Source organism: Diabrotica undecimpunctata, chromosome 3, assembly GCF_040954645.1.
Source record: "Diabrotica undecimpunctata isolate CICGRU chromosome 3, icDiaUnde3, whole genome shotgun sequence".
Classification (NCBI taxonomy): Eukaryota; Metazoa; Arthropoda; class Insecta; order Coleoptera; family Chrysomelidae; genus Diabrotica; species Diabrotica undecimpunctata.
Genome location: NC_092805.1, coordinates 17,942,072 through 17,962,270, shown reverse-complemented (window position 1 = coordinate 17,962,270; position 20,199 = coordinate 17,942,072). Strand labels below are relative to the sequence as shown.

At 32.7% G+C, this 20,199-nt stretch overlaps 1 protein-coding gene across 1 annotated transcript in view; it reads right to left on the bottom strand.

Annotated features, from left to right (window-relative positions):
* The window catches only part of rogdi (rogdi atypical leucine zipper), a 32,794-nt gene extending 12,681 nt beyond the window's left edge, over positions 1 to 20,113 (bottom strand). The window contains exons 1-5 of the mRNA XM_072525371.1: positions 19,933 to 20,113; positions 19,777 to 19,848; positions 19,588 to 19,722; positions 19,058 to 19,218; positions 2,258 to 2,378 (exon numbers count right to left, since the gene is read on the bottom strand). Of these exons, the coding sequence (XP_072381472.1) occupies positions 2,258 to 2,378; positions 19,058 to 19,218; positions 19,588 to 19,722; positions 19,777 to 19,848; positions 19,933 to 19,968 (525 nt within the window). The 5' untranslated portion in view covers positions 19,969 to 20,113. The remainder of the gene's footprint in view (positions 1 to 2,257; positions 2,379 to 19,057; positions 19,219 to 19,587; positions 19,723 to 19,776; positions 19,849 to 19,932) is intronic.
* Between the last annotated feature and the right edge of the window lie 86 nt (positions 20,114 to 20,199).

Genomic DNA, 20,199 nt, shown 5'->3' with positions numbered 1-20,199 from the left:
CATTCTTAAAGCATATACATAACTTCATACAAGGTAATGAGAATATACAGCCGTTGTCTCTTTCTACTTTATACAGACTTCTGAAAGATATTGGATTTGTTTATAAGAAACGTGGCCGAAGAAGCATCATGATGGAGCGAGAGGATATTATTCATTGGCGTCATAATTATTTAAGAACTATACGACGTTTGCGAAAAGACCATTGCAATATCATATATTTGGACGAATCGTGGGTTAATGTTGGCCAATCTATAAATTACGAATGGTGCGATACTACGATACAAAACAGTCGTGATGCTTTTCTCAAAGGTTTAAGTACTGGCTTAAAAGCACCTACTAAACGAGGTCCACGATATGTTTTATTGCATGCAGGTTTTTCAGGAGGTTTCCTTCCTGGCACACAGCGTGTTTTTCTGGCAAAGAAAAATGATGGCGACTATCACGATGAAATGGATGCCGCATATTTTGAGTCGTGGTTTAAAGAGACATTAATATCAAATTTACCAAATAATGGCCGCAGGAATGTTATTGTAATGGACAATGCATCGTACCACTCCCGTAAAGAGAGATTCCCTAACAATTCCTGGAATAAAGCTGCAATCAAGGAATGGCTAGTGGAAAAAGACATTTTTTTCGATGAGTGTTATTTGAAATCCGAGCTATTAGAAGCAGGGCGTGCTTTTAAAGATCAATACGATAAGTATCATCTTGATGAGTATGCTTCACAACATAATGTTTATATTTTAAGGCTTCCTTCATAGCACTGCGAATTTAATCCTATAGAAATGGTGTGGAACCAAGTTAAGCGATATGTAGGTAACCATAATACCACTTTTAAAAACGACGAGGTACGCCAGTTGATCGACGACGGTTTCGCACGCGTCACAGAGCAAAATTGGCGCAATTATGTCACTCATGTTGTTGAGAAAACGGAAACTGAGATGTGGACTGCGGACAACCTGCAAGATGACGTAGACCAATTGATAATACACGCGAACACAGGGGAGAGTAGCGAAAGCGAATCCGACATCTCGGATGTAGAGGACAACTTTAGTATAATTAATTGAATATCTGTGAGTAACCTCGATTATTTTACACTGTATAATCAATAAAACGCATTTACCAGTCCAATCAGAGTATGGGCTTTTCGGATATTGGGCTGGGTGCACGGAAATCGAGTTCCCGGAGGTTCCACCCTGTATATTTATAGCTATCAAGAAATGTAATTTAAAATATATTTGTTAGTTTAATAAAGTATAAATATAATATAATGTTAAATAACTTACACTATAAACCTTATACCTGCTCATCTGGTCAAGTGTGGGCAAGGAAAACCATTATCCCATATGGAATAACACAAGGTTTCGCTGAAAACTACCAGGTTGCTATGCCAAGGAACTAGGTAAACTTATGTTGTGTGTAAAAAATGCGAGACTGCATTATGTTTTAACAAGGACAAAAACTGCACTTCAGATTTCCACAAAAAAAATTTCATAGTAGGTGTTAAAATTTCGCAGTGATTCAAGTGCGCAACTTGTTTTTTTAATAACATCGCCGGGATTAAAAAATGTGCAAAGCTTTTTCGATATTCCCGTTCCTGATAATTTTTCACATATTTACAAAAGAAAAAGTTTTTCTTGGATATTGGGCTGGGTGCACGGAAATCAAGTTACCGGAGGTTCCACCCGGTATATTTATAGCTATCAAGAAATGTAATTTAAAATACATTTGTTAGTTTAATAAAGTATACAGTTTTATAATAAAATTTTTGCTAAAAACTTAAGGTCTTTTTATTCAAATCAATGCCTCTTATTTGGCTACTTGAAGGCAATTATTTTATCAATATATTATTTTATAATAAATAACAGAGCCCGGCGTAGAGATCTGGGTACGGTTCTGTGACTACCACTTGGACCTATTTGTATCGCCAAGCACAAGGCGTGAAATCCGGCAATTGTGCATTCCTATATTAGCCGTACTGCACTCTCGGTGTGACATTTTCTATAGTAAATAATGTATTCGTATATAAATGCGACGCTATTATTGAGTGAATTTAGTTGATAAGATATTATCGTACTGTACGCTTGAAAATAAATAGATTTACACAAATTAGAACCGTCGGTTCTATTTAAACACTGCTGGACTAGCTGGTTTTTTTAATTTGTCCAATTCTGTGCGGTTGTTTAGACGATTATCTATTATTTTATTTAGGGTTTTAAATATACACAAAGATAAATAAAAGGATTAGAGCACTTACCATATTGCGACTCTTAAGTAGATCGTATATTGTCTTCTTTCTAGGTACTATTAAACTTGTTCGTCCCCTCTGCAAGCTACCTAATATATTTCCTAATACGTGAAGGACTTCGTCTGAAGATCTAAAATTATCAACATTTAAGTACTTTTAAATATAAGCTATTTTAGACTCAGTAATATTCAATATATTTTTATTAATATCAATATTTGATAAAGAGCCGGGGTAACTACAGTCCCAAAAAAGATTGCAATGGTTTGGTGATGTCAGACGGAGAACTGACAACTATTTAGGACGAAGGATAGAGATGTTAGAAGTTGATGGAAAGACAAGTAGAGGGAAATTGAGAAGATGGAAGGACTGTGTGGCAGAGGACTTGAGAGATAAAGGTTTAGGTGAAGACAACAAGGGAGACAGAGGTGGCCAATAAGAGTAGGGAACAGCGAAGCGTGAAAAGGGAAAAGCCTAGGAAGAAGAAGAAAAAGAAGAATATCTTTTCAATGTGACAATATTTAGTTCAAATACAAATATTTCCGTATTACATAAAACTAAAACTAGAAAAATGGTAATATTTAAAGGAATGTGGATTAGGTTTCCAAGGTATAACTTAATACCTGTCATCTAGCCATACAATATACAGGGTGTTTCAGAAAGGTATGTCATAAATTAAATCACGCATTACGGGGACAAAAATAAATTGAATACAACTTACCTTAGTACAAAAGTGTACACAAAAAAAGTTACAGCCCTTTGAAGTTACAAAATAAAAATTGTTTTTTGGCATTATCTCCTAAACTACTTGACATTTTGTAAACATCAATAAAAATGGACACGTTACTTTATTGTTTTGAAAACATTTTTCATAAAAAAGAAACAACAAAATCTAAGCGCATAGAAAAATTTTAAGGGGGGTGTGCAGCCCTAAATCCCCCCAAACTTTTGAGTTCGTTCAAATCAAATGAATTTTGTGGCATTATTAGTTTTAAGTTATTTAGTGTGGCAAGTAACACATTATTTTTAAAATTTTTTTGCCCCTTATCACTTTTTTCAAAAAACCGTTTTAATTGAGTTACGGCCCTTTTCATTAACCTTTAAAAAATTACGTGCAATTAAATAAATGGCTTAAATGAATTAACAAGTACAAAAAATGTATAACCTCTATCGTTTTAATAAGGAAAACCGAATGCGCTGAAAAATCATATTTTTCTGACGAAATTGATTTGCAGCTTCAATTATTCTAACCCTCAATTGTTGTTCGTCCTCTATTGTTACAGAAAACACTTTCTCTTTCATAAATCCCCAAAAGCAAAAATCCATGGGGTTAAGACCTGGACTTCTGGGTGGCCAAGAAATAGGTGCGTCACGACCCCTTCCAATCTACCGACCAGGATATTGCCTGCAAAGGTATTCCCGGACTTTATTACTGTAATGCGGTGGAGCGCCATCTTGTAGAAACCACATATTTTGCCTTATTGCAATATTCACTTCTTCCAAATACTCTTGTAAATCGTTTGCCAAGAACTGCAAATAATTATCACCATTTAAATTATTGGGAAGAAATACTGGGCCTATTAGATTGTTATCAACAATTCCTGCCCAAACATTAACTTTGAAAGTCCTTTGGTGATGAGTCGTTTTTTGGCATAAGGATTTTTGTCGGCCCAAATGTGCTCGTCATGATGGTTTGTTATTCCATTTCTACTGAAGGTAGCCTCGTCCATAAACAAAATATTTCTAATAAAATTAACATTTCGAGTGTTTTCCATTAACAACCAATCGCAAAATCCAATCCTTTTAGGATAATCTTCAACCAATAACTCTTGAACCGCTGTTAAGTGATCGGGTTTAAGCAGCTGATTCTTCAAACGCCTCCAAACCCTTACGTGAAGAACATTTAGTTGAGCAGCTATTACCATTGTACTTGTTCCAGGGACTTCTTCAATGATTTCTAAAATGTCTTCATCAGTTGCATCCATTATTGGACGACCATTATTGGAGCAACTTGCGGTTGGAATGTACCCGTTTCCCGTAAACGACGATCAATGCTCAGAAATAATCGTCTATCGGGTGTATTTCGATTGGGGTATTTTACTGCATAACGCCTTGCGACTGCTGCACTATTTCCTTGACATTCACCTACGATATTCCCGATAGTTTATTGAAATCATAATTTAATCTGATCCAACTTACCCAAAGTTAAATGCATATCTTCCATTTCCTGAAATGTGTAGGCCATTGTAATATCAAAATTTTTAATATTAATCTTATTCACACAATAAATGATAGCTTCAAATTATTGACTATTATTCATGGAACTGTTTGTAATTATTTTATCCGTAGAAACTAATTGTAATTTTATGGCCAACTAGGAAAAAACTAGTTTTTCGAGAAAAAGTGATGAGGCAAAAAAAATTTAAAAATAATGTGTTATGATATTCAAATATAATAATAAGATTTTATTTTGTTAATAAAAAAATTAATAATAAAATTAATATTAATTTAATAAAAAAGTAATAATTTGCACTAATTTATAAATTACATAGTGCAAAAAACTGCTTTTTTTGCAAATATCTCCGTAAATTATTTATCAATTTTAATTTAAAAAACCAGAAAATAATCTTGATAAATTAATCTTGATATAAAAAATGATATAAATATTATTTATGTAAAATATAAGGGAAAAAGCTTATTGACAAAAAATCAAATTGTGACCATAAATTATTGTTAAAAAAAAACGCAAGGTCAAAATACGAGTACTTTTTCATCTATTCGTCATGTAGTAACCCCCACCTATGCCTTAAAAGCTTCAGATATCTAAGAAAAATTTTGCCGTGAAATCGATGATTTTTGCATAACCAGACTGGTCTAACAAGTTAAATTCTGCTGTAATGATTTTAATACATAATTTGTACTTTGTTATTATCTTGCAATCTGGCAATTAGTGTTTTGAAGGTTTTGATACTATTGCCAAATTTATCTGCTAATCTAATAAATGGCAATTACAATTTTTTTTCTAATAAATAACTGTAACTAATATCGAAAGAAATAAATATTCATTCGTTCGTGTTTTATGTAAATTAAAAAAAATAATAATAAAAATACCAGATTCCATAAAATATTATGACAAAAATGTACTGTTTCAAAGCATATTTGAGGCATATACAGTAGCGCACCTATAATTTGCCTCTGAGGGGGTTTGGTCACCGAAGTTTTTTTTATAATGTTACCTCCATTTTTTGTCCTTAAAATGGATGAGTAACAGTGTCGGAATAAGGCCCTGTGGGGTTTTAACCCCCAAAACCCCCATCTGGGTGCGCCACTGGGCATATACATAATAATAACATGGCAATACTTCAAACGCGAATTTGTGATTTACGGAAGTTTCATTTGTAGCTAACTTAACATTATCTTTTAATTACGTTTTTTATGATTAAGAGAATTACATATTTTTGTTGGCTTTGTACGTAAATTTTTTTAAGTTATTCTATTAATTTTTTCCGCAACTTTTCCAGCAAAGAAAATATTAAAATTTGAACTTTCCTTTTCGGCACAGTTCACAAAACATTAGGCATTTTTGAGGCGTATCCTCTTAAAAAATAATTAACTATTTCATATTGCTTAAAAATAAAAGAAATAAAACACATCTAACCTTGAAATTCAATACCCACATTCGTATAATCTAATTAAAAAAAACATTAAAACCGAAATAAAGTTAATCTTAATAATCCCCAGCACTTAATCGCAAATATTTGTTGTTTATTCCACCTATTACAGAAGCACATTTTAGATAACATAATTATTTTCAGGACGTTTTTTTTAATTGCTCGATATTTTACGAAACTTGTGAAACAATATGTACATGTGATAAGGTCTACTCAAACAAATATTATTAAGTTTTAACTAGAAAATACTGCATTTTATTACAGAACAGCAAAATTTTACTCATTAGGAATTGCATTTTTTTATTAAGCTTCTTACTGAGTAACATTACAACATTACTGAGATGTCAATATCAATGTGGATTTACTGCTGGAAAGTCAACTACACATCAAATTCAAGCACATACGCAGATTCTAGAAAATTCACTAGAATATAATAGATACACACTATCTCTTCGTCGACTTCAAAGCAGCCTATGACAGTGTGAAAGGAACTGCATTATATAATGCAATGATAGACTTTGGGATCCCAACTAAGTTGAGTTGACCCAATTAACAATGCAAAACGTAGCTCATGCGTTAGAATTGAAGGAGAAAACTTTATGTTTTTTGACATTAATAATGGTCTAAGACAAAGAGACGCGCTGGCGTCTCGCTGTCGCTAACGATATAGTTCTCGCATTCGCTGACGATATAGTTATAGTGCGCAGAAGTATGAGAAAAATGGTGCAGTGTTTTGCAAAGCTTGCGAACGCGGTAACTGAATTAGGACTTGCGGTAAACGAGAAAAAAACCAAATATATGTTCTAAAAACCCACGAAATATCCAATAGAGAATTCAAATTAACAACTATAACTATATCTTTGAGCAAGTCAAAGAAATCACATATCTTGGATCGCTAGTAAACGCTACAATCACGACAAGCGACGAAATAAAAACACGCATAGCAATAGCAAACAGAACTATTCCAGAAACATTTAAAAAATAAAAATATAAAACGTACAGTAAAGTTCAATCTACTCAAGACGTTAATAAGACCGGTTTTGATATATGGGGCTGAAACGTGGATCTTATCTCAAAATGATGAAAGACTTCTTGGTATTTTTGAGAGAAAAATTCTTAGAAATATTTTTGGGGCCGTAAATGAAAATGGGCTATGGCGTCGAAGATACAACTTTGAACTATATCAGTTATACAACGATCCGAACATTGTGAAATTCGTTAAAGTGCAGAGATTTAAATGGGTTGGACATATTGCTAGGATGTCAGATCACGAATACACGAAGAGATTAACATTTTCAAAACCAGAGGGCACGAGAAACAGAGGACGACCACGAAGGAGATGGATTGATGATGCGGAAGATGATGATTTACACAGATTATAAGCGTCAGAACATGGAGGGAAGTTGCCAGGAATCGACAGGAGTGGCGACTTTTTTGTGAGCAGGCCAAGATCCACAACGGATTGTCGAGCCACTTATGGTGATGATGACACTGAGAGAACAATGAGTAACTTTTATTTCTAACCTTCTTCTTGTAGGACATGGCCCTTTTTATTCTATCATCCCAGCTCTTCTGATGTTGATATTCAGCTGTCATACCACCACCTTTTCGGGGGTATTTCTAGTGATTTTTTTTGTTGGGTTTATGTGTTTCTACCCGTTTGCTAACGTAGTGTTCTTACGTCAAGTATATGTCTAGGGGGCAGTTTTCTGATAGTGATTACAAAGTCGATCACAGGTTAACTAGTTTTCCCCTGATTCCATTTATTTATTTTCCTTGAATTGAAATCGCTCGTTTAGAATACACCGTCCAGATCATTAATGGTGTCTAGTATGTCCTGTAGCTCATCAAAGAATCGTTTTCTTTCTACCATTGATTTGCTCATATCAGGTGCACAAGCTTCTTATAAAATGGAGCTTTCCATCCGCGACATTTGATGACTAAAGCTACATTTCTGTAAAGTTTCAGTCAATTTAATTAAACCACTTTTACATAAGTAAATAAGAAATACTCCAGGAATATTTGCAAAAATACGACAACCAATGAGGCTAAGAGTTGAATCTTGTGTCACGTTTCATGGGGACTAGTTCTTGAGAATATATTCAAGAAATGGAAAATACGCGTTAATATGTTTATTTCTTTGCATAAAAATAGCGCCTTATATAAAATAGTAAATAGTAATAAAAAAGAAGAAAGATTCTTTGTCATCAATTAAATGGTAGTCCATCGACTACCTAAGCCCTGACGTTACAATGGGCGGAGGTTTTAAAAACCTTTCCAAACATTTTTAATTTGTGTGTATTTGTCCCATAAGAAGTTGGAAATATTAGTTTTTTTTATTTGTTTGAAGAATAAATAAGGACTTAAGAGTGATTGATCTTCCCTGCTATTTGATTTGTGTTGTTTTGTGTACAGCAATCTGTAGAAGTCTTCAACTATTTTAAGGGTTTCCTCTCTGTTGGTTGTAATATCACCATTTCTATCTTTAATAGTTATTATCTGCCTTGTCTCCGTTCTTAGTATTTTTCTCAATACTTTCATACTTCTATTGTTCTCAATGCTATGTTCGATTTGTTCTTGGTTATATTTTCGAGTGTCTTGTCTAACAGCTTTGGATATTTCTTTATTTAATTTTTGTAGTTCGTCGGTTTTAGTTTCCATCTCGCTTCTCATTTCGATCCGATCCGATAAGTGCTTTAATATTATTGGACATTATGGAGAAAAAATTTAAAGTTTGGGCTTTCACATGAAAAATGTTTTTTGAAAAATGTTGACTTATATTATCTCATATGCCTTAAATAATTGATTTTATATCTTTCTTGGGAATTGAAAAGAGCTTGAAGATCAGAGACCCTAATAATTTACATGAAAAAATCCCCACTCCGTCAATAATTTGTATGTATAAAAAAAATGTAAATATTATTGATTCTTTTTATGCTTTGGTCCTATCAAAAGGAATATTATCAATATTTATACAAATAAAATTTGTAAAATTATTTATTTACTGATGTAAGTGTTGATGCTGTAATAAAAACAGATATTTCAAAATGTTATTCATAATAAATTACTTAATACACATGTGATTGAAAAATATATCAATTGGCATATGGTAAATTGATTTATATGACATGTATTTTTTAAGAATCTGATAAAATATAATTTAATGAGCATTTAATAAATAAAATAATAAAAATAAGTAATTTTAATGACCACACACAGCAAGTATTATGTAAAAATGGCAAACTTACTGATAAATCGGTTCATGTTCATTGATTAAATGATTTTCGTTTGCGAGATTTTAGTTGTATCATTATGTAATTAATAACAAATAATAATGTTAATTAAATTTTGCAACTCAACAGCAGTTATGTTTGATATAAATATTTATTTTTGTAACATTTAATACATATTCTTTTCGTGGGAGATTGGCGATCACTTCTTTAAACGCTTCCCTACATTTTACATCGCGAAATATCTGGGGTTAGTCCAATCTCCGATATTACGCCAAGATTTCATTTTTCTTCCCACGCCTTTCTATGGGTATAATGTCGATATAAGTCAGTCAGTCTTCTGGGAAGATTCCGTTGGTTTATATTTTGTTGTTCGTATGTCCATCAGTTTTAGTAATTCTGCTGTCATTCATCTATTATTTGTATTTTATTTCGTCTTGCAGTTTTTCTGTTTGTATGGTTAGGATTGTTGTTTTGAAAGATTGCTAAACAATTTTAACTGTCTCTTCTGATTTGTGGACGTTTCACTGATATCTTTGAGAGTATCATTGAGTATTTTCTCTATATCTGTTTGTACTTCTGGATGTTAAAGTTTCCCAAAGATTTTATCTTTGTGACAACAAAGATAAAAACAAAATTTTAACGATAACACGATTGTGGCCGGAACCGGTGCCAGTCCCGGGATATGTTTTTAACTTCACTGATTCCATTTTTATAACGTGTCAATTAGTGTATAATCAATCTAGTTTCTTATTAGTTGTTTTGATTATCTCCAGGTACCTTCCATGTATATATTCTCGCCTCATATGCCTCTTTCCATGCAGCTGTAAGTTGTACAAGAAATGATGCGAGGACGGAACGACGATACAATTGAGAGATCAGAATGTCTATCCCCGAGACAATTAGGATTATGCAAGGGGAAGAACACAATTGGCGTCATTTTTAGTGTAATCGAGGCATTGTACAACATTGAGCACGAACAGCGCTGGGCGGCTCTGCTGCTCTTCGATCTTAGAAATGCATTCAACACTCTGCAGTGGAAAGAGGTGATGCAGGCGTTGGAGGAGAAGAAGTATCTCAACTATCTGATAAATGTGATGGCGGGATATCTTTCCGAGAGAAGGATCATGGTTAAGAAGAGTCCCACAGGGATCGGTCTTGAGTTCGACACTATGGAACCTGGCCCTTCGCCTTTGCGGATGATCTCAATATGCTGGTAATAGCGCAGGGAGCCGGATCTCCGATTTCAGGTAAGACATACGGGCAACGACATGAAGGACTGGATGACAGATCATGGACTGGAAGTCGAGACAGAGAAGACGAAAGCCATCATTCGAAAGATAAACGGGAAAGACAAGGGATGGAACTCCAATTGTGCAGGGACACAGCTAACACCAAAGAAATGCGGCAAATATTGGGGAGGGACGCTACACCAGTATGGCAAAATTGGGGGAAGCATAATATGGGTGGTAGCTCGGAAGGCAGCGAAGAGTGCGGCTGCGCTGGAGAGGGTGATGCCCAATAAAGGAGGGTCCTACACGGTGTTGTGCAGTCAATCATGCTTTACGCGATACCAGTCTGGAATTGGGCGGTAGAGAGACCGACCTACAAGCGGCTCATGATACCAGTGGACACAACGAGTCTATTGATAAAAAAAGGTACTTTCCATGTATATATTCTTTTATTGGTAGTTGAAACCAACTGTTTGCAATTACTAGGATTTTTTCTTGGCAAAATTGAATCAGTGTTTCGCCTCTATCATTTCTTTAGCCCAAACCAAAGTTTCTTACAATGTATTTGGTACGCCTTTTACCCACTTTGGCATTCAAATCTCCCTTAACAATGTTTACATTGTTCTTTAGCTGTTTGATCTGTTGGTAGAATTTTCTTATTTCTTTTCTGGTTTTTCCGCTTTAGGAGCATATACTTATTTCAAAATATTTTAATGAAGGAAGAATGAATAAAGTTAATATTTTGGGGGCTGGTATTGATTAGCAGCATAACTATTCTATCAGATATAAGTATAATTATATGAAAAAATTACAATTCTGAAAACATGTATTATCTAATATCAATACTATTTTTGGTTCTTTAAAATCCTCGTTTTGTCTGGAAAATATTAAACATAAGGATGTAGTTTTGACTATGGGCTATAAAAGATCCACAAATGGAGAACACCACATGTCAGTATCATTTCCTATCTCAAAATATCTTAAGAAACGTGTCAGCGGTAGGAACTTTTCTTTCAACTTCAATTAGGCTGGTAAGTCTCAACGGAAATCAAACAAATTTAGATTTAGAAAGGACTATCAACAGTAATTTAAGTGTGATACTGTTACCACGAACATTATGTAAAATACAAGTAAAACATGTATAAATAGCATGTGACAATAATAAAATAAACTAATGCGTAAAAAAACGCGTCCTTTTACTTTTAATTGACCGCCAAACCGTCACACAATTACCACAAAAAAGTTATTTAAAGTACAGATAAAGTTCACTAGTTAAATGTTAAAAATATTACTAAAAATAGCCATTAGATAACTTTTGTCAAAAATATCTAGTTAGTTGTAAAACTAAAAATATATATTGTGTATCATAATCATTTTATAAAAAAAATATTACGGAATTTGCTCAACAATAAATTGTCAAATTATTATACAGAAATATATTTGTATAAAATAAATAAATATTAAAAGTAGAAGTTTGTTTAATTGCCCAGTAGGTCCTCAGACCTAAGGTGTTTAGATTTTTATTTGTGGGGGATGATAACAGACCTATGCCAAGAATACAAAGTATTTGAGTGACAGAAATTGAAATTTCTGTATTATTCACTCCTCAGTTTTGTATTGAAAATAATGGATGATATTTGGAACACCTTGGGATCATTGTGGATGTGACCATTAGTGTCAGCAAAATCAAAGATTCTATTATCTAAATACACAGTACGAAACTTTACACAAGAAGAAAGCCGCAAGCCTTGCACAGAGAACAAAACAAAAGAGGCTAAGGAAAAGTGGATGATGGAAACATGCATTGACATGGAGGAACTATGTTTTTTAAAATGCTTTTTAAAAACATTTCTAATTATCAACTAACTATCGAGCTTTGTTCCACTACCAAAAAACAAGCACTATAATAATATAAATTCATCAGTTTAATGGCACACTTATTGAAAACATGTTTTAAGGTAATATATAGAAGAATATTCAGAAAGTGTAAAGCAGATATGACTAATAGACGGTTTGGCTTTTACAATGGTTTTAGAATAACAGATGTTCTATATAGTTTTGCAACTTTTGCACAAAACCAACAAAAAGATAAAGTTTTCAATAAACATAACATTCTCATATTTCAACTTGGTGACAAATCTCTATTGGAAACAACAGGTTGTAGTAACATTAGATGGAAATAGCACAGATGCGTAACAGATAAACAGATGAGTGAGACAAGGCTGTATACTTTCACCATTACTATTTAATATATACTGCGAAGCATTATTTACACAAGTACTTAAAGACTGTGTAAAAGTTATCAAAATAACCACGGTTATTAGTAGAAGGGGTAAAGTCATAACAAGTATCCAGATAAAGAATGAAGATATTGAACACATGGACAAAATGAAATACTTAGGAGCCTGGATCACTCTGAGGTTCTAAATCCGATTGGTCAGATCTTGTATAATAAGCTGCCCTGTAATATGAAGGAAAGTCAACTAAGAAGATTTAAGTTTGAACTAAAACAATTACTTTTTGATAACTACTTGAAGACCAATCAGATTTGCATCATTTAAATTTCTTCTTGTATATTTTGAATTAATGCAAAAAAAAACCTTTTTGTCTTAACATAGATTTCTTAATCAAATCTTTGCAATAAAAATCACTGATTTTTTACGTAGATATATAAAACCAAACAAGCTTTCAAAAAAATTCTGAGAATTTTAAATCTGTTAATTAGGTATGTCTAGTGATTTTGTTCTCTGTATTATTTTATGGGTTGGGGGCTTGGACTTTAAAGAAAGATGTTTCGGACAGATTAGAAGCCTTCGAGTTATGGGCCTACAGAAGGATATTAAGAATAAGCTGGGTGGATAGAGTCACGAATGTCGAGGTGTTGAGAAGAATGGGAAAAGATAAAGAGGTTTTAAATACAATTAAAGTCAGAAAACTGCAATATCTGGGACATGTCATGAGGGGCGAGCGTTATAACTTGTTGCAATTAATAATACAGGGTAGAAGGAGTCGCAGAAGAAGACGCATCTCCTGGTTGAATAATTTGAGAGCTTGACAGAAAAACGCAAATACAATTCTTTACTCACTCAATCTCGAAAAAATTGTTATAAAGAACGAATTGAAAATAGTGAAAATAAAACTAAAATGGCTTGGCAATTGGTAAAAGAGATTAAGGGTAATTCCAAAAATCAAGGTAATTTCTGTTTAGAGGGTGACCCTCAGGTGCTTTCTAACGAAATAAATCAATTTATGGCAAATGCAGCACCAGAAGCAGTAAAGAAAATAAAGCATGTAAAAAATTTTCAAATTCAGAGAAAGAAATAAGTCACATAATAAATAACTTAAAAAACAAGCATAGCTCTGGTTATGATGAAATATCAACCAACTTAATTAAATATGTTTCATCAGAGATTTCTCTTCCTATTTCTTTTATAGTTAATGCTTCTTTCAGGCAAGGTAAATTTCCTCAAAGTTTAAAACTGGCAATTGTGAAGCCACTACATAAAAAAGGTGATGTTACTAAGATGGAGAACTATAGACCAATAAGCCTTCTTCCATCATTCTCAAAAATATTCGAAAAAGCAATATATTTCAGACTACAAAACTTTTTCACTACAAACAACTTATTTAGTAGTTCACAGCATGGTTTTCTCGCAGGGAGATCTATTGAGACAGCTACCTATGATTTTATATCAAAAATTTTAGAAAAACTGGAGGCAAAGATGAAAACACTAGGTGCTTTTTTGGACCTATCTAAGGCTTTCGATAGCCTAGATCATGTTCTTTTATTACAAAAATTACATCTTCATGGAATACAGGGACCGGCATTAAACTGGATAAAATTATTTCTCACAGATAGGTCGCAAAAGGTATGCCTGGAGAAAAGGGGATGTAAGGTTTACTCTGATCCTATCAATTTAAAATTAGGCATACCATAGGGGAGTGTCCTGGGGCCTTTCCTCTTTTTGGTCTACATAAACGACCTTCCAAATGCGGTGGTTAGTAGTTCCTCAAACCTTGTAAATTTCGCTGATGACTCAAATGTGCTTTTCTGGGAAAAAACTTTAGAAACACTCCTCACAGTGGCAAAGCAAATTCTAAGCAAGGCTGAACAGTGGTTCAGTGGAAATCGGTTGTTGCTTAATACTGATAAGACAGTTTTTGTCTACTTTAGAACCAGCCAGTCACGAGAGCAGTCTCCAGATACAATTAATTTCCTATCACAAAACACGGAACCTGCTAGATCAGTTAAATTTCTTGGTATTCATATTGACCAGAATCTGAATTGGGGGGAACAAATACAAAATACGACAAAAAAACTGAATAGAGCCTACTACTCATTAAGGGTGTTAAAGAGCTATCTAGACCAGGGGATTTTACTATCAGTATATTATGCAAACTTTTATTCTATTATGCGATATGGGGTAATCTTCTGGGGCGCTGCAGTAGATAGCTCAACTGTCTTTATAGTCCAAAAAAAGGCAGTCCGTGTGATCTTAGCATTGAAGGCGGGAGAATCCTGTAGAGGCCGATTCAAATCACTCAATATACTCACTTTCTCAGCCATCTATATATTTGAATGTATTATGTTCCTTTTTAAAAATTTTTCTTTGTATTGTCACCTGCTTCCCGATCATGAATATAATACAAGAAGCCTTAATTTGAATTTGCCACTTCACAGATTGTCTACAACAGAGAGAAGTCCTTTGTATGCGTGTGTTAAATTTTATAATAGTCTACCATCTGACATTCAATAGGAAACGCACTATAGAGCTTTTAAAAGAAAGGTTTTTCAACACCTAGTTGACATTGAGCCCTACACTGTGGCGGAGTACCTGGCCTATCCTTCTCCTTGATCAGCATATTTAATTTGTAATGTTAATATATTTTAAATGTGTAATGTCAATATATATATATATATATATATATATATATATATATATATATATATACATATATATATCTATATATATATATATATATATATATATATATATATATATATGTATATATATATATATATATATATATATATATATATTTTAATCTGTAATGAATAATGTGACGTTATTTGCTCAATTATGTTTAAAAATTTATGCAAATAAAAATTTACTTTACTCTACTACTCTACGCTTGGTTTAACTGCACTTCTGCTGACCTCTTTAGAGCAGCGGTGTCGAAAGTGCGAATTGCCATGATGGTTGCCAACCTTCTTAGAGGAGATGGCACGTGAAGAAGAAGTGATTTTGTCTATGTGTATGTGTGGTTGGGATAATGACTACAAAACCTATGGTTTCATTTACTTAATCATATTTATCTTTGATTCTAAGGACAAAAATTAAATAGAAGATTTTTTAAATGGACTTATAACTATTTTGATAGAAAAAAAATAAATTTGAATACAGAAAAGAACTCAACTGTTACAGTCCTATTAAAAAATTCTCCAGGATTTGAAATCTTATTTGCTATTCCTTATCCAAAAAAAATTCGCGATTTATACAATAAAATTTTTGAAAGTTTTCAATTTTTCCCTACAGAGTAGCTTTGCAAAATGATTAAATAAAAATAAAGAGACATGACATTTTGTTTGCACATTTTTTTATATTAAAGTGTTTTTTGATTTCCCATAAACAAATTTTCAAAATGACAAAACTTTTCTATTTTTATAGACCCATAGGTTGAGTGAACATAACCTAAAAATGCAATTTTTTTTTCGAAAAAAGTGTACTAATGCAACTTTTTTTGGAGGTGGCTGCAGGTCCTTTTTTTATTTTGTTATTTGATCAAAAACTATATCTCTGACTTTTTTCATATTTTTCCGTGGGGTGTACCATCTTCAAAAATCCAAAAAACTGTTTTATTAAGGGGATTTGGATGATTTTCTCCGTTTTATAGAGTTCAAAATAGACTAACTCAAGGTTTTTTATAGGTTATATATATTTTAAATTAAATGAGACCTTTAAGGCATTCAAAAATTGGGCGAAACATCTTTAAACCTCCAAAAAAATATGTTTTTTCATGGTTTTTAAGGATTTTTATATTTTTGAGATCGATACAACCTCAATCGGTTTTTTCCTTTTTTTTACGTTTTATGTAATTAAAAAATAAGACAGCGCGATTTTAGCCCGCCACAACCCTCCGCCTTCCCCGCAAAACGTCATTTTTCGTTTTTATTTTTTTTTTCTCGCTATTCTGCAATCAATTTAAAAATTTAAAAAAATTCACATGCATAGTTGAGGCTTTTAGAAAACTAGAAACTCTATTTTTTATAGACCCGTAGGTTGCATGTACATAAACTAAAAATCAATTTAGATAGACTTTTTTTGGAGATGGCTGCAAGACAAATTATTTTTTTTTATTTTGTATTTGCTCAAAAACTATATCTCAGATTTTTTTGTAAGGTGCACCATCTCCAAAAATCCGAAAACCTGCTTTTAGGGATTTTGAGGAAATTGTCTCCATTTTATAGACTTCAAAATGTATCAAATCCCTTAAAAAAAACAGTTTTTCTCTGAAGTGGTACAGTAGGCGATACTTTACACTAGCGTGAAGCTTCATACTACAGTGCCGGCAAAAAAATCTTTACACAGTGAATAAAACACATAAATCAGGATAATTGTTATTTTAATTTTACAAAAATACTTTGTCATATGCCCCTTGTAGTTGATGATAAGCCGGATTCTCTTGGGCATGGATTGAACAGGGTTCAAGAAATATTCTTCTTCCATGGTCACTCACAACCTTTTACTCCTCTTTTGTAATTATTCAAGAAGTTTGACACTGTCTTGGCCTTGTGAGCAGGTGTACCATCATGCATAAAGAAGTCACTTTTGTGAATTTTCCACAAGTTCAATAAATGTTGTTCTAGAACAGTCACATAGTTGTTTGCCCTTATTGTAACATTCTTTGGCAAGAAATACAACCCTGCCCTTCCTTTATTTCCACCAAATGCACCTCATACCATTACATTTTCTGGATGTTTGACGGTTTTAACTGTGAACTTTGGATCATACCTTGATGCAGTGTGTGGATGACGAACAAATTTGGAGCTTCCTTCTACTAACCTTAACATACTTTCATCACTGAACATGACTTTTTTCCATTGTTCAGGTGTCCAATGTTGATCTTTTATAAGAATCTAATATTTTTTTCTTTATTGCTTTTGTAAGCAAGGGCTTCTTTGCAGCACATCGACTTGGTAATGCTAGATCTTTCTGAAGCCAGTGACAAATCATTCTTGTTAAACATTCTGAAGGAGATCAGAATGTTTATTTTTGAGTTGTGGAATTTATGAACCCTTCTGTGGAAGGGTTCAACATTACTTCATGCCTGATGATGGTGTAAATCCTAGATGTTGTTTTTTAGGAGCTCCAGAACCAGGTTTTCTTTTTAGAACAGTCCCTGAAGGCAACAATGTAGCCGACCGTTTCAATTGATAAATTTCCTCTCTGGAAACACCAATATCACGTGCTACAATAATTACAGAGTTTCCTTTCTCAAGTAATGTTAAAGCATGAACTTTCTTCTGTTGTATGAGTATCTTTCGATCCATATTGTTCACTTCAATTTAAAATTTAACAATCCCAAAGTTTAACACTGACTACTGGCACAATTCCAACTGTATACAGTACAAATACACAGAATAAACTGAAGAAACTAAGCTGTCGGTAATCTACAGACAGCCGCTATCACGCATACATTACCCCTCTACCCTTAAATGGTAAACAAGCTCAGACAGAATGCATATAATTTTTCTTCGAATTTAGTGATTTATTTGGCAATGTAAAGTTTTTTTGCTGGACTGTATGTCTCTGTATTTTTAAATAATAAAAAAAAAATTTAAACATTTCAAAAACTAAAAAACAAATTATGGTCAGTTTTTACATTTTGTATACTGGATGGCCACCCCCTCGTTAGGTACACAAATGGACTCTTCTGAAAAAGCTTTCCAGACATATTTTCTCACAAATGTACGTTCTGGCTAATTACAACGAACCAGTAGAAAAATATCAATAGAAGTAGAATAGTAGAATAGTAGAATATAAATAGATTCTCAAAATAATGAATAAATAGTTGGCCTCCTACCAAGACATGGAGCAATGTTAGAAGATTAATAAACCAAAAGGTTAGCACTTAGAAGAAATAAGAAACAAGACATGGAGCAATGTTAGAAGATTAATAAACCAAAAGGTTAGCACTTAGAAGAAATAAGAAAAGAAAAGTAATTTTTTAAGTGTCTCCAATTTGGTCTTCAGATCCTACTCCTTCCAGGAACTTAAAACTCAGCAGTTCTTCATATTAGATGGTCAACATCTCAATTTTGAATAGGCCCATCTGAAAAATAGAAAGGATACATTAAGCATCTTAATGTATGCTTTCTATTTTTGGCATTAATTGATGCCATCAGAGGACACTAATTTGACATATTATAAACAGTATAACAAACTATATTGGTATAAACATAAAAATTGAGGATTAAATGTTTTAACTGATTTAAATGTTTAACAATATCTAAAAAATGTATACTTGTCACTTTTTGATAGCTTACAAATTAACCTACATATCTTAACCAAAAACTCGTTATAATCTTTTACTACATAAAATAATTATTCTATGTAGTGGTAGTACATGAATATATTATTAGCAAATTTACAGTTTTCTATTTTTAATTGCACTTACTTGAATTTGTAGTTCTTTCCTACATCATCTATATGATATATAGCCTGTTGCAAATGATTTGCTGCATCTTGCACTTGTTGCAGTTTCCATGGGTATTCACTTTGAATGGTTGTGCGTACCATTGTGGTATTTGTCTGTCTTACAACTTTAAAATTAATATCCTATGAAAGAAACAATATATTAGCTATTCACATGACATTATTTTAAATATCAATACATTAAACATATGACAGATTTAGCTAATAGTTTCCTCTTTGCAACTTTCTTTGTATAAGAGAAAAATGTAATTATAAACTACATTATTTATGTGGGTGTCTTGTCATAAAACAAATCAAATTCTCATTTAAATCTAATAATTGTTTTATAATTACAGTATTTATATTTACTAACTGTTTAAACAATTTATTGTAGATGTTAAGCTCTATAAAATCTAGACTATTTTCAAATACAATTGAAATTAAATCCATTAAATTAAATTAACCATAGTAAAGGTCCCAAATAAGAGCTGAACTATTTGTTTAAATACCTACTGCATGTGTAATGCTATCTCCTGTTAGTGTGACTACACATTTTAATTGGTCAGCAGGCACTGACAAAACAAATTTGTCCTGTTTTGAAGAATTATCATGTCCATATAAAGCAACTGGAAACCTCCTAGCACATTCCTAAAACACACGATATTAATTTTATTCAGAAAAGTATTTACTTGACCTTAATACCACAAGTATTTGATGAATTTGTTCGAGACCTTTATGAACCTCTTGATTTAATACCCATTCGAATTCCTTTTGCTGAAATACATTAAATATAATTAAATCAATAAATTCTGACCTAGTTGTTTTATTGTTTAGTAACAGAAATATTGATATAACTACCAAATTTGTTGCTTCTTCTTTCTCACAGTCCGTCATTGTTTATATTTTGGATATATTTTCTTCGCTATATAGTTTCTAAATCCATCTAATAATTGTTTCTAGGAGAATTTTCCGATGCACCTACAAAACTATTATGACATGTCTGTATGTAATTTATTTGTCAGTGTCACGCCTCTTGTCATGTGTCACAACCATCCTTGACACTTAAGCTGGATTTATAGTTTGACGGACTGTAGACGTAGACGCACTGTAGACGTAACAAACGGA